We start from the raw sequence: 14,892 nt of genomic DNA, 5'->3' as shown, positions 1-14,892 counted from the left end.
GGTTTTTTTTTTCTTTTTCCTTTGACCCGAGTAATTGCTTTGCAACATGTACTTTTTACTTTCAATTTTATACTTAATGGATAAATGGGCGGTGTACTGTTCAGTCTCAAAATAATACGCGGTAGTTGTACGGGATATAAAGGGATAAACTAAAAGGAATGTTTATCGTCAACTATGCAGCGCTCGGACAGATTCGCCGATGCATTAAAAGGGAAATAATAATTCAGATATTTCAGTTTCAATATAAGGATTCCTGGCGCTTCTCAAGAATCTCGTCGTTCGTTGATTGATCTTTTCTCCGTTTACTTACTCTTTTTTTTCCCCTATCACAACGTGTCGAAGTAATTGCCTTTCATGCTCCAACCTTTTATTAATCTTCTGTGTGAATCTTAAATTGAAATCTCACAATTGGGATTTGACACGTAAAAGATATTAGGCACATATTCAATTCAAAGGAATGACTTTTGTATTTAACAAAATTCTGACACACCAAAATATCTCTTTTTTTTTATATATATATATACACACTTTGCGTGACAAAGCTTTTAAAATACACGATGCGTGTGTCTTTAATATTCATATTTACACCGAAAACATTCGTTTAAAAGTTGATAGCTATCTATTCTTTGGAGCGCGCGTTTGACCGGAAACATTGTTTCTATCAAAATAGCACTGAGCTAAAATATTTTATCTGCTACCATCGTACGAGAGATCTGGTTGCGCGAAATCCTCGTATACAGGATGTTCTACAAATTGAAATTTTTACGGCTTCAACTAAACCTTGCACGAGAAAACATCGCGCGAAGATTGCGCCACCTTTACGAATGTGCGCTCTGCAAAAAATATACATGTATATGTGTGTATATCTATATACATATATGGAAAACATATTTTATATGGCTTCTTATCATAATGGCGCAAACATACAGTTATCTAAACTCGCTTTCACTAATCGAATCTTTTGAATGAGTGGCAAAAATTACACTCGGTGCGATTGAATTATTCGAGAGATAGGCTGAATATATAAAATAAAAATATTTATTTACAGGCTACCTGAAAATTCCAGACAAAACTCGTGTGTAAACGAAACGAATCGAACTGAACAGCGAAGTCCTGTACCATTTTACAAATTTTGCAATAGTTTAAGGAATTAATTAAACTATATAAGCAAATGAACTCACAGGAAAGAGTAGGACTCTGAAGGCATGTATAAAGAAAGTTTTTCAACTTGTAACTTGGAATGGTTTTCAACTTCTAAAAAAATTACCTTCTAAGAAAAATTACCTTACTTCTTAGGATTCCCTAGCGATGATGGGTACTAGCTGATAGCGAGAAGCGGAATAATGCAGCGAGTGGCGTATGATATGCAGCTGTGCGCCGAAAAGAAGGAAGTCTCTCGCTATCAGTTGATACTCACCGTTGTGTTGAAAGATCCTAAAAAGTAAGACATCTTTCTCTATCCACACCAACAGAGTTCGATCTGTTGTTTCATGTGAATTCATTCGCTCATATTATTTAATTATCTTCTTAATAACTATCCGCAAAATTTGCAAAATGGTATATGACTTTTCTGTCCAGTTCGATCCGTTTTACTTGTATACGAATGTTAGACCTAGAATTTTCAGACGTCCTTTATATATATATTATTATTTATGTCATACACGTGTGAATCAGTGACTATGTATTATAGAATACTTGTAAAAGGCGCTTCTTCAGGTGTAATACTAGAATGTATATGTGGCAGTATTATTTTTTTTTTCTATTACCGAATAACCTTGCGATTTTTCTCTTCACTCCCAACTTTTACGTTTCAGAAGAAGAGATGCGGCGTTTACTAAAAAAATTATACTCTGCTAGAGTCTTCTATTTCCGTCCATTTCTCCCAGTTTTCTTACTTAAATATTTTATCTTCCGCGTATGAGAGAAACCCTCACAACTGACGTCCCTTAAATATCCAATCTGCGTAACAACTGGCGTGAGACGTACGAAAAGAAAAAGAAGACCGTATCAAAGATAACGTGTGTTTCTCGCAGCGAAGTTTTAACAATTGAACACGTGGCGAATTTTGCAATTATCATCCTAGAAATATTCGCGCGATAACTCGTACATAAAGAAAAGAATTGCAATAAAAATAAAATCATCGAGAAATCACAGGATCTACAGGATCTACACTTTCTAAAATGATTCTACGATGATGTTTTTTTTTAATTCCCCGGCGGCAGATACGGTCACGCGGTACGTACATCGCGGGCGCGCGTCTTTACGGCCCGCCGCGCCCCCGTCGCGAACGCAATGTATGTACAGACGAAGATAAGTAATCGCCAACGAGAACGTCCGTCGTCTCGAAAAGAACGGCCGATAACGCGGCGGCGAGTTCGCGCCGCGTTCTGCGCGGCGCCTCTCCCTCTGTCATATCGCGACAGTTTGATTCCTCTCGTCGTCCGTCTTCCTCTCGCGTTGCAAGAGCTCCTGGATCTCGCGGAACGTCCGACCCTTGGTCTCGGGCACGACGAATATCACCATCAGGAACGCCAATAAGCACGAGGCCGCGAAGAAATAGTAAACGGCGTGCGCGCCCAACAGATTGCCGATGACTTGATACAGCTTGGAGACGGCGAAACCGAGCACACCGTCGAAGACGGTGATGATAGCGCCGGCGAATGCTTTCACTTCCGTGGGGAACAGCTCGCCGATGAGCGCATTCGGCAACGTGCCCAATCCAAGTTGAAAGGCCACCTGAAAGACGATCACGTCGACCACCGGGAGTAGATTCGCCGCGGATACGTCGACGCCCCTGCTGTCGAGCATGAGGTATATCGCCAAGACAGCGAGGGTAATGGAGGACGCCAGAGTGGAGGCGATCAGCAGCGGGCGTCTGCCCGCGCCCTCGACAGTCGCAGTCGATAATCCTCCTGAAACGAGGCCGACCGCGAGTACTAGTATCGTAGCCAGGTTGGAGTCGATGCCGATAGCAGCCTTCTTGAAGAGCACTTCGAGGTACTGCATAGTGCTGAAATTTCCGCTAAGCTGCTGCGCCGCCACCAGGCCCAGTATGATGCCGAGCGCTCGAGCGTTGCTGGGCAACAACATCAGCTTCAGCTTGCCGAGCCAGCTGCGCTTGACCGGCTCGGTTCTCGCACCGGGCCCGGTGACGGGAATATTGTCGCAGACGTCTTGGATGAAGACCCCTCGGAGAGCAACCTCCAGCTCTCTGCGAGCTTCGTCCCGATCGCGGATACCCTTGAAAAAGGCCAGGGATCTGGTGGCTTCCGCTTTGCGACCTCTAGCAGCGAGGAAAGCGGGCGTCTCGGGGAACCAAGAGAAGCACGCCACGAAGAGAATCGGTACCGCGAGTAGTATCGCGGCTAAGACCCGATAAGACACCCAGGGTCCGATGCTGCAAGTCAGCAGCGAGCCAGTGAACACGTTGACGGCGATCAAAGTGCCGAGGGCGCCGCGGATCCCGACGTCGGCGACCTCCGACACGTACATGGGGTTGGTCGTGTACGAGATGCCCACGCCGACGCCGAGAATCACCCTGGAGACGTAGAGCGCCGACACGCTTTGAGCGAACAGTATGACGGTCCAGCCGATCATGAAGAAGCCGCTGGCCAGCAGCAGGCATTTCTTACGGCCGTATCTGTCGGCGAGACTCGCGCCGAGGAACGGGCCGATCATGGAGCCGATCACCGTCAGTGACACGATCCAGGAACCCTCGTCGTCGGTTATCTTTATCGGCACGTCGCTGGCGCCGGATGCCAGCCGGGAGAGCGACGTGGTGGTCCATCCGTAAACGGTACCGACCGCCACCATCGATAGAGTCGCTGTAAATGAAGATCGATCGGGGATCAATAGGGTTCGATTGGCCGAGCGTCGCGTTGGTACACTTGTCTAAATGACGCGATATCTCGCCAAGTCAAAGGACAAACCTGATATGCATGCCAGCCATTGTCTCCATTGCGTCCGTTTGCTATCACGATACTTATCCGAGCCGGACGAAGCTTGAGTTACGATCTCCCCCTTTGGTGACGTTTCTTTCAGCGTGCCGATCTGCGGTAGAAACAGAATATTGATCCTCTCGGGAAAGACGAGAGCTGAGTGAGTTTCTTTCTGCTTAGTAACGATCGAATATCACCTTTCCGGACTATTTTCTTACCTTTGGAAATTTTATACGCACATAGGAAAATATTTTGCGGCGTATATAGACAGCGATGTAATTTTGTTGTGCCAGCTAAATTTTATCGCTGTCGCAACGACGTTTCGTTACAACAGCAAATACTTTTTTTTCGTTTAACAAATCTCTTTACTACCAGTGTAATAACTACACTGAGAGGGAAATACTTAAAAATTTATTTGTGAGATATAAGATTTCTTTTACATAAATACATCTTATTTCTATGAAATAAATCTTATATTTCACAAATAAGTTTTTAAATATTTTTTTCTCTCAGTGTAACAATTTGCTGCGCCAGAAAAAATATTTTTCTCCGTGCGGTAGTTAGGAATTAAAATTCTACTCGTCGGCAAAGTAGATTGAGGTAAAGTATTAACTTTATATAAACAAAAGTCATTAAGTCTCATGCCGATGCGATATATAAAAATTTGCTCTACTGGTGAACTTGGTGTTGAATCACCAAATTAGCGACGCTGCGTTTGTGCATAAATCTTCTTGCACGTGACAGAGTGCAGAAATCTTTTCTGAAGCGGGGAAGCAACAGGTGACAGTGATAACGTGGATTAATGCGAGAGGAATACAAAAAATGAAGTGAAAACCATACGTTTCTCTTAAAACGTTCTCGTTTAGGTACAACCCGAGAATCGTTGACTCATGCAAGCTGTATCAGAGAACGCGGACCAATTATATTACCGGTCTCCCTCATCGAGAGAACGCGGCATAAAGAACATATAATTGGGCTAACACAGGGAAAGAGAGGGGGAGGGGGGGGGGAGAGTTGTTTTCTTTTTTCTATTATTAATGAGATCGTGCATGCGAGGAAACGCTTGCGGTGCGCGCAATTTCCCATCGGATTCATCATTCGCCGATTGAGCGTGGCGCCACGATAAGGCCGCGCGATCGAGCGCGCATGCGCACAACTTTTTTCAAGGCGTAGGCCGTTCTTCGCGAGTCGCGTGCTTATTCGCCACATAACCTAGCTCCGGAGCTCGTCAGGCAACCCAGCCGAAGCTCGTCAGCCGACGGCCTACACGCGGACTTATCGCGATGGTTTGATGCACGCGAGAGCGATTTGATAAGCGAGCAACGGTGAAACCCTGGCTTTGCTGACGGCGCGCGTTTTCGTGGGTACTCACCAATACAAGTTTCGCGCGTCTCACGAGCCGTCGAAACCGTCGCGCGCACTTCTGACTTGCGGCTCTGAGCGAAACAGCCATTTTTGCCTCGCGGCGGGACGTTCTCCGCGCCTCGAGTTTATTTCAGGCGGTCCATCGCGTACGTACAACAACGATGTACATGTAATGTACCTGTGTAACGTGGAGAGAGCACCCGGAGCATGCAACGCTCGTTACACAACACGCTTGGTAAAGGGCGATGCCCTCCTCCTTTGAATATCCGAATACGCTGAATCACCACTACTCATCGACGACACACACACACAGCTCGTCTTTCATCGTCGATTAACGCGGACATGTTTGGACGAATACGTGTGGGTGGATAACTGATAGCGGGACTCGGACTTCCTGATTCGCAAGCCGGGCGATTTCAAACCTTTGATCGAGAACACAACGCTTCGGGAGTAAATAGCGCGTGCGGCGCTTTATGCGGAGTTCGATTTGCTGAAAATGATTGAATTTGCATTTGGCAAAGCGCCACGAGTGAATCACCGAGGTTGACCCTACATTTCTTCGTTCCGTTCGTGCGATCTCGCGGGAAATGACATGTGACGAGGGCGCGTTTTTCGAGCGTCTTTTGCGACACAGAAACCGCTTAGTTCGCGTTATCGTTGTTGCTTTGCGTACACCTCGAGTCGAGAAGATAAATGTCGAGGATGTTCACACCGACGGATAAGCATCCGACGACCCGTCATGAACCACGTGCGCCCATGCGTACGCGCGCGCGCGTGCGCGTGAATGCGTACATCCGTCGCGCTTCCATGAAGGCTGAACCGTCGTTGTTTCCTCATGCCGCGTACGCTCGTAAAAATAACCTCGGAGTGGATTTTCTGGCTCACGAGAGGTGGAAGCACGACCACGAACGCGGAACACTACGAATTCGACGAAATAGACGTCGCGAAAATCGATACTCACCAGCGGGTCCGTCGTGCCTGTCATGACTCCTCTTCTCCTCCGCTCTCCTTAAATCACGTGCGATCTAAAAAAAACCTGTCGCGATCGACTGGCTTTCCCTGGTCGCGGATTCGACGAAAACGACCGCTCCCGTGATTTCGCTTGTATCTTTCCACCGTATCCGTAGAACCGGACGCCTCGGAAAACGCGCAGGCGCCAAGATTTACGTTTGCTTCCGCGCGCGCGCATATGATTACATTTCTTTATCTGGCATTTGTGCTCTTTTTTCGTCGCGCTCTCGCTATTGTTGTTTAGCGTTCACGATCCCTTCTTCTTAGACGCGATATTTATAATCGGCGAAGCGGTGGAGGTCATAGGTTGGTGGTCTTCCAGTAAGCGTTGCGATCGCGAAGAACTCGGGACTGCACGAACAACTTTTTCAACTCGCTTATGTCGACAAGTGAAAGACAAGTTAGTGATGTCATGGATGCAACTTTGTTGCGCATTAGGTGGCAATGCTGATACATGTAATTATTATGATTAGCTGATTGCTGTTACGTTGCGAGCGCTATATTCATGCAACGAAGTTAAAGAAAAAAATATTTATATAAATCATTCCCCATATCATCGATGGCCCAAAAGCCAATAGTTAACGAACAAATAGTACGATAAAAGTATGATGACAATTTTAAATACGAATATGATAATTTGTTATGTGATTTTTTCTGGGAGAAATTATTCCATGCATGATTGAAAGCCCGATACCTAATAGATAACGAACAAATAATATGACAAAAGTATAATAACAGAGTTGTCAATTATCATAATCATACTTAAATTTATTATGATATGTCTCTAGGATAAACCATTTCATATGAATAACGAACGAGTAGTATGATAAAAATATGATGACAACTCGAAATATGATTATAATAATCTTTCACGATATCTCTTTCAGATAAGTCATTCCACATCGCTGAAAGTCCAATATCTAATAGTTAACGGACGAATAGTATGATAAAATTATGATAACATTGCTAAATAAAATATGATAAAAGATGTGATAAAATATATAATAAAGGTTTTATATACACAATTAGATGCATAGACTAGAGTTTAATGAAATTACATAAAATATAATAAATAGTTTCTATCAGCAGATCGACTGTCTTATTTTAATCCACTTATCAAAAATCACACACCGACTCGATCTGCACGGAATAGCTCTACGTAACAAATAACGAATGCGTCAATTGTTCATTATCTAAATACCAGATTAATTACACGCTTCGCGATTGCGGCACTTCGGTTTCGTCTGTTTATGCGGTGACGAGGGAAATTGGAGCAGCGTATTGCAACTGCAATGCAAACGAAACTGTGTCACTTACGTTCGTGGTTGCAGCCATGTGAAACGAGAATGGAACTGCCGCCCTATTTCTTCTGGCGATTCTGCAGCTTGGGCTTTCTCAGCGACGAATCCAACAAGTAGTTTTCGCGATTGAATGCCCTTAATTTCAAGCTATTGATAGCCTTTGGTTGGCAAGTGCGCAGGGCAAAATGTGATAAACCACCGCGGCTCCTTTTCGCGGCTGGTAGTCACTGAGTTTCCCCGGAGATCGACGATAGCTTTTCACAGTAAACACGATTTCTGACTGTCGACGGTCAATGTAACGATTAACAGTCCGCCCAATTTGTCGATAGTTCTCCACTTCGGTTTCAACACATCGACAATGATAATACACCGAGATTCTTCAACGATTTTCCTCTAGTTTTGCAAATCGTACCCACGACGACATACGAGAGAGTCGGAAAGGGGATAATTTCTTGATGACAATAACACTTCACAATAATACTATCTCACAAGAGAGATACATGTGACATCGATCTTCCAGTTTCTCCGCCCATTGAAGAAATAGCCGATCCGGGTTTACGATTTTTACCGCCGGTTTATACGTCCCCGCGCATATACTACTACTTCCGGTATTCCAAAAGGCGAATAAATCTCTGCCGGTTTTTTTTATCCCGTCGTTTTCTCCGTGTCCGTCCGACGGGCCGCGCGCGCATCCGCCGATTAGTTCGGCTTTCGCGAAGGTTGCGATCGAACGACTACCAGCTGTGTAACTCGCTTCCTCGCAGCGGCTTTCCTCGATGTGCCGTTATGTGCCCAACGGTTGCCCGTCGCTCGTAAACACTGCTTTAATCGGTGAATTCGAATTTGTGCCGCGCGGGTATCGGAGCGCCGCGTCTTATCGAGGCGACCGGCCGATCTAGATAGATCTATTTATCCGTTACTTCGTAATCGGGTCCAGCCGCGACGGTGCATGCGACAACCCACTACCGCTCTCGTGCCCAATTGGCCTTAATCCGATTGTCGTTAATTGCAAGCCGGTACACATTACGGGTCGCACGCCACCACCGCTACACTTAGCAATGACAATAACTGTGGCCCGAGGATCTCCCTCTCTCTCTCTCTCTCTTTTTCTTTCCTCGCGAATTCGCGCCTTCTTTCACAGACTGATGACGAGCAACAGGCGGTCGGTCCTCCTCTCATGGTGGTGCGATTTTGTCCAGACATCCTAGTATATCTGTTTTGTCCCCTTATCGCCCGCATGTACATCACTATCTCAGCGTGGTGGGCGCACATATTCCCCTCATCATATACTCTCGGGTTCACCGAGAGACGCGCGTCACGGCTTATCTTGCCGCACGCGCCTGTGATCTGTGCGTTCTCAAACAAACTGCGACGGCAGGCAATATAGTTGTTAATTGTCGCCGGAGAGGAGTGTGGCGCCTCAAATTGAACTGTTCGATCCGGTCCCCATGGAGGACGAGCAGGCTTGCGCTTGAATCCATCGTGTCGAAGCGCGGAGTTGAGAAGAGAGGGGGAGAAAAACACGCGCGAAGATCGTCACTCCGCGTGTCTGTCCGTCGGGCGAATGATTTATTCGGCTCAGTTCGAGTCACGTTAGAATTTTCCACAAAAATTGACGGAAACAGATATTCTCACTTTTATGGGGAAAAATTCGTTATTGTAATTGAAGGACGTACAGACATTTTATTTATTATAATTCCCGCAGCTTTCTTTCCGCGCGTAAGGCGCGTGATACGTTCTTTTGTGTTAATTTCTTTTGCTTATCAAAAGGAAGAGAAGTAGGGATGAAACTTACACGTGTATGTTTACTTCCTGCAAACGAGAATAAATATTACTCTCATTAACAGGAATAACACGAAGAACATATTTTTTGCGTCAATCTATTCACTTCGACTTCGGGGGGTGGGGGGGAAAGGCGATTGATCAAATGGGGTCTTAATCGTGGCGCTTTCGGCGGATACAATAACGGGCAACAACAACAAGCACGATGCGTCAAAGGGATTTATTGCGTTTCGGAGTTAAGCTGATTGCGTTTCAGAGCGAATCGTTTGGGTTCCCCTGGAATATACGCGATCTCCAGAATAATTCAACGTTTCAAGGCTGCGCCTTTGCGTTAGTTTCTGACAATTTACAGTACCCTCTTTCGCCACGACGCATAAGTAAACTAATCTCCGACTGTGCCGTTACAATCAGGCGGCGGATTGACGTGCATAGATTTAAATTGCATATCTGGTTGATAATCAAGGTTGCATAACTATCAAGAGCAGATCTTTCGCAATGTCAGCCGCCACTTCTCCGTATTTAACGCTCTGAACTCGTTCCGTGAAATACGCAGCCGGAAAAATGTCTGACTTTAATACAATATGCACGTGGCGATATATATTCTAGTAATTAATCGCTGGATCAAGCAATTTGGACATTTCGAGCTAATAAACATTCTCTTGCACATGAGAAAACTGACTCGGCGGAAATCCCAACTAGATGCGAGTGCCATCTCGTTGCAGTTCACTCCGTGTTCTAACTGCTAAGATCCCGAATTACTTAACGTGTGTGTATGTGTGTGTCAATTAATCATAAGAGTACTGACGACAGACCATGCCTGATATATTATTAACGAGCTACTACCATCATGTCACGCATATTCCATAATTAATTCCTATGCAAGCTTCGGTTTGATTGGCAAATAGGATGGTAATTCCAACGCGATAGAAGTTTACATCTATAAACGGAATGTGTTTGTGTTGAAGTCAAAAATGGTGACGGACATAACAGCAACGATCCAAATTGATACGGATGCCACGGATGTTCCAAATTGCTCTAATAAATAGATTCGCACGACGCGGTAGTATCAAACAGAGTGTCAGCTACGCGTCAATGTAAGCTCTTAGTAACTTTTTATCGTCACCGTCGCATTTTAACAAGTGCATTTTACGCTTGTCACATCACGAGACGAATGTCATTTGATTACTCGCGCAGCACCATCTCTTTCTCTCTCTCTCTCTCTCTCTCCCCGTCTCTCTTTGGGTACGCATTAGTTATCTATGAATGTCATTTTCCTAATTACTGCGAAAGTCGTTCCTTATCTTACTACTGATTACCGTAAGATGTTCGTGCGTGTAAGAAGATTTCTCAAATTGCCGTTAGAAAGATAAGATAAATCGTGTCATAAGTAGAATTTTTCCAGCGATATACAAACACTTACGACCCGCATTCTTATCCTGGTCCTGTTTACGTCTGTCGAAGCATACGATAAGCACGTGAACATAACCTGAATCCTGCAACCGACGGTTTTCGACGGTATGGTCGAAAATGTTTCTAGGTCGAGTCCAAAAATCGGAGAATCGATCACCGAAATTGGTACATTCTTGGTATTATATCCGTCGTTATCGGCTTCATTTTTTCTCATTATCTCTGAACAGCGGGGTATCGGAATTGCTTATCAGTCTCGAAGCAGTTCGTCCACGAAACCTAAACAAATCTATTCCAATCCGTTCCGTTCCCTCGAACAAAATAATGGCGTCGACTTAATGCATTTCGTGACAAATTGCTTCACTCTGTGCCTCGCGTAATCACATAAATTGTCATTGTCTCAACTGTTTCTGTTCAACAACCGGTTGTGCTAGGCTCCTCGTGGCTCTTCGATCTTGACGACTTGACGCGGGCGTGTTTTGCGTCGACGAGGCGCGAGGAGTCGCGCGAATTCGCTCGCTCGTTCGCCCACCCGTTCGCTCAAGCAGCCGTGCTGGCTACGCGTCGTTATCCCGCGAACGTAAAGTTAATTAAAGTAATCCTCGGTTAATCGGCGTCGCCGGCCCGAGGCCGTACGCGCGCTCATTATGTCACCTTTATAAGTACGCGAGTGCAGAGCACCGCCGCTCGGCGTGATTAAAATTTAAAGCGGCGCGCACGCCATTTGCTCAGCGGAACGAGCTCGGCGAAATATCGACCTCGTTCTCGTACCTTTTGACTTTTTCCTACGCCCGGGTAAAAAGGACGCGTTTATTTGTCCGTCCGCTTGTTAATGTTATACGCCTTCGTTACCTCACGTTACGTATATTACCAAAGACGGCGACTTGTGCACTCGAGGAGACATAACGAGACTTTACATTGCTCGATATAATTGGGAGAGTGCTTTTTCAAATGCGACTGTATCGCTCACTTGAAATTACGCTACACATCCGTACCTGGTATCTATTCTATTATACAGTAAGCACGTTTACATTTCAGCTGCTTATTTTTGCATTCGGCGCAAGCCGAAATATAATTTTATGCGAGCGTGGGAATATTCGCGACGGAATTATTCCAACACTGCCGTCCAGTCACTTAAGTTATCTTTTGTCACTTTTTTGACAAGTCATCAGAAAATTCGGTGTCGTCTAAAATAGGTCATTCTAATTCTGAGCTGTTGTTAAATTTATAAAATATGGATATTCTACATATATTTTCGCGGCCTCTCTTAATAAAACTGCTTTGAAAGCGTATTTTGTACTGTATTATTTATATCTTTGATCTTTTCTTGTTATAAACTTCCAAACTATATTGTGAAAAGAACTATATCGCTATATGTTAAATTATCCAAAGATAAAACTAGGAAGGTAAAAGTAAGTGCCACATTTTTTGCTCAGCTGATCTTAGTTACTCTCGGAATTCGACAAAAAGTGTCACTTTATGTTACCTTTTTGCCAAGAAGCAGTCATTATTTCACATTTTTATTTTGGTGACCGAATGGCAGCGTTGTTATTCGTTCGGTAATGCATTGTTTTAAGAGGTGTATACATCTTCTGTACGCGGTTCGAAAAATATTCGAATATTCTTTCGTATATCTGCGATTTACATGAAAGTGTCCAAAATGAAACGATGCGCATACTATTTATATTTGCCAAATAGTTTATCCGGTTGCAAATTTAATACATACTCATGTATTGAAAAAGATGCATTCGTTCTCTCAAATTGTCCTATAAAAGATCGAATGATTATTTGTTCCACATGTTGGAGAAAAATTTATGTAACCTACGGAAACATATGTTTTTCTACTCTTTTTCTCCTACAGTTCGCGTATTGTAACTTTGTACGGTGGTGCTGCGCGTATCGGATGTATAAAGCACTATGTTGAGATATACAGTGACATTCGAAGCATTCCTTTGTATAACGAATCAATGAAATATCGGCATTTCAGTCGTGTGTGCCTCTTTCCATTTTTCCCTCTTAGTTACAACGATATTCATTTACGCATTTCAAAATATAGTTATTAAATTTTCCTCTTTTTCTCCAAACCAAGGAATAGAATAGAAAATATAACAAAAAAAAACATATTTTTATCAGAGAGATTTATATTAGTGATTATAATTAATTTTTACAATAAGATTCTATCAAGGGCGCGATAGATTCTCTGGATGTAAGGGAAAATTTTGCCGATAAGATTTTCACGCTTCCTCTTGGGTAAGTGCACGGAAGCCGGTTTGATTAAATTTACGTTGATACGAATTTGCCTCGGTCAGGTTTCAGTGGGGATGAGCGCTCCTCATGTTCGATTCTGCAGCACTGTGCCGCCGTAACGAGTAGTACACGAGTCGTATTATGCGGAATAAATCAGCGCCGATGCGGGATTATGTAAGACATTAATCTTTTCGAACGCGGCGCGCTGACGAGACGTGCGATTTTTCACCCTCTTATTGATCTCCCGACAAGAGCAATGACTTTGAACGTTTCACGAGCCTGGACGGTTACATGTTCGCCATGAAAAATTCATGAGGCGCCATGTAACACGTATGTAATACGCTTGCCGTATATAAGACACGTTTCGCAGTAATTCCCTATCCATATCGACTTTGTATCACATGAATCATAACTGTTTCACTTGTAAAAAAGAAGTCTCTCGTTAAATTACTTACGAGTATATTCCGCTATTGAATATTGTAAAGTCATGCATTCTTTCAAAAGAATATTTAATTTATTCGCGACAGTAAAATGAAAGAAAGAAATTTCCTGAGTTGCTATTCATAAGTGCCACAACGTGGATGCTGCTTTATTTGTTAAAATTTGCAACGGACTTCCGAGAGTGCAAAGATCAGACGAGAGAGAGAGAGAGGGTGAGCGAATTAATTCTTCCGACAGAGTCGCGCGGCGGAGTTAAATATTCTTCATTATGCACGTATTGTAAATTTTCGCAAATTGCTCAGCAATAATTAATAAGAGCCTAGCCCTTGTTGGAGCTATACATAAATTTTTATTATATCAAAATTTATACTTTAATCACCCGAAAGTGCACGTGAATTGGCACACATGTGGATATTTTATTACTCGTAAAGAGTCACATCAATACATTTTTCAGAATGAATCGTTAATGAGACTGTATGTAAAGTTACTGGCACGTGAAGCTTTCATCGAAAACACTTTTGGTTTCTCATAAAAATCATGGTATGTTGGCGCTTTTCTTTAACGGCCTCGTGCGAAGTTTCATTCATTTAGGAATGCACATCTAAAAATGCAAATATTTTCTCACTTGCAGAAAGAATTTCCGGATGAAGTAGAATCTGCTTGAGTTCGTTGTTTATTTTCACAACGCACACAGAAACACGCAATAATATTGTTCCAGTTAATACGCTAATATTGAGTGTCTAACAAGTAAAAGAACAATTAACGTATCTTTTGATCAGAATTGCATAGTGGTCTTTACGGGATCGAAGAAATATGAAATTTTAATTGGGCAAGACTGTTCGGCACTGTCAAGCTTATTGGCTTTGTCGTAAGCCTTCCCGATAATGACAGTACAAATGAGCGATTTACTCGCAAAATTGATATTCTCTAAACTAAGCCGGCGAAATATCATGACGTTAAGCCGCATGAGCTCGCGTGACTCTTGTTTCATATAGCTAGTGAATTAGCAGGTAATCAACGATTATGATGCGAATTAACGGGTGAATAGACGCAAATCGATTGTAACTCATTTAACGGTAAATTAATAAGCGCTAAATTAATCGGCCTGCATTTAATTCCGGACACTGCTTGTCGTTCGAAACCGAAATTGGTCCAATTTCGCTTAGAATTGTTTTCATTCTTTTTTTTTATTCCAACAGTCTCTTTCCTCGAATGACACGAAGAGTTTTAAAAGCGACGCGTGTGTTGTTTGTAATAGTTTTGACTTTTATCGCTTATTTTTAGAACGATAAGCGGCAGTTCTTTATTAAACGAACGAGCAAGTAACGACGCCGTGTGCATATACCGTTCAATAAGGCGAATCGTTTAAATCAATATCTGTTCTTCCGACTTCGTCGACG

General features: G+C 43.5%; 1 protein-coding gene across 4 annotated transcripts; it reads right to left on the bottom strand.

Moving 5' to 3' along the window:
• Positions 1 to 461: 461 nt before the first annotated feature.
• Positions 462 to 8,957, bottom strand: LOC106742939 (facilitated trehalose transporter Tret1-like). 4 transcript variants are annotated; one of them, XM_014616321.1, is made up of 4 exons: positions 6,265 to 6,654; positions 5,311 to 5,793; positions 3,930 to 4,050; positions 462 to 3,824 (listed from the first exon to the last, which is right to left on the bottom strand). In XM_014616321.1, the coding sequence occupies exons 2-4, from the start codon at positions 5,389 to 5,391 to the stop codon at positions 2,410 to 2,412; spliced, it is 1,617 nt and encodes a 538-aa protein (XP_014471807.1). In that variant the 5' UTR covers positions 5,392 to 5,793; positions 6,265 to 6,654; the 3' UTR covers positions 462 to 2,409. The 4 variants fall into 4 exon arrangements, with proteins under 4 accessions (XP_014471807.1, XP_014471824.1, XP_014471799.1 ...); XM_014616338.1 differs by lacking the exons at positions 5,311 to 5,793; positions 6,265 to 6,654 and adding an exon at positions 7,632 to 8,957; XM_014616313.1 differs by having other exon boundaries at positions 5,311 to 6,654.
• Between the last annotated feature and the right edge of the window lie 5,935 nt (positions 8,958 to 14,892).

This window comes from Dinoponera quadriceps, unplaced genomic scaffold (assembly GCF_001313825.1).
Source record: "Dinoponera quadriceps isolate SergipeBrazil2010 unplaced genomic scaffold, ASM131382v1 scaffold3, whole genome shotgun sequence".
Taxonomy (NCBI): Eukaryota; Metazoa; Arthropoda; class Insecta; order Hymenoptera; family Formicidae; genus Dinoponera; species Dinoponera quadriceps.
Note: the sequence above shows the minus strand (reverse complement) of the source record. Positions and strands in the feature narration are given on the sequence as shown.

What these genes read in the sequence shown, in the direction of transcription:
- LOC106742939 (XM_014616313.1), bottom strand. Translation starts at nt 5,391, where the DNA reads ATGGCTGTTTCGCTCAGAGCCGCAAGTCAGAAGTGCGCGCGACGGTTT. An exon ending in GACGCGCGAAACTTGTATTG is followed by an intron (nt 4,051 to 5,310) that starts GTGAGTACCCAC and finishes TTTCTACCGCAG; the next exon opens with ATCGGCACGCTGAAAGAAAC. An exon ending in ATGGCTGGCATGCATATCAG is followed by an intron (nt 3,825 to 3,929) that starts GTTTGTCCTTTG and finishes CTTCATTTACAG; the next exon opens with CGACTCTATCGATGGTGGCG.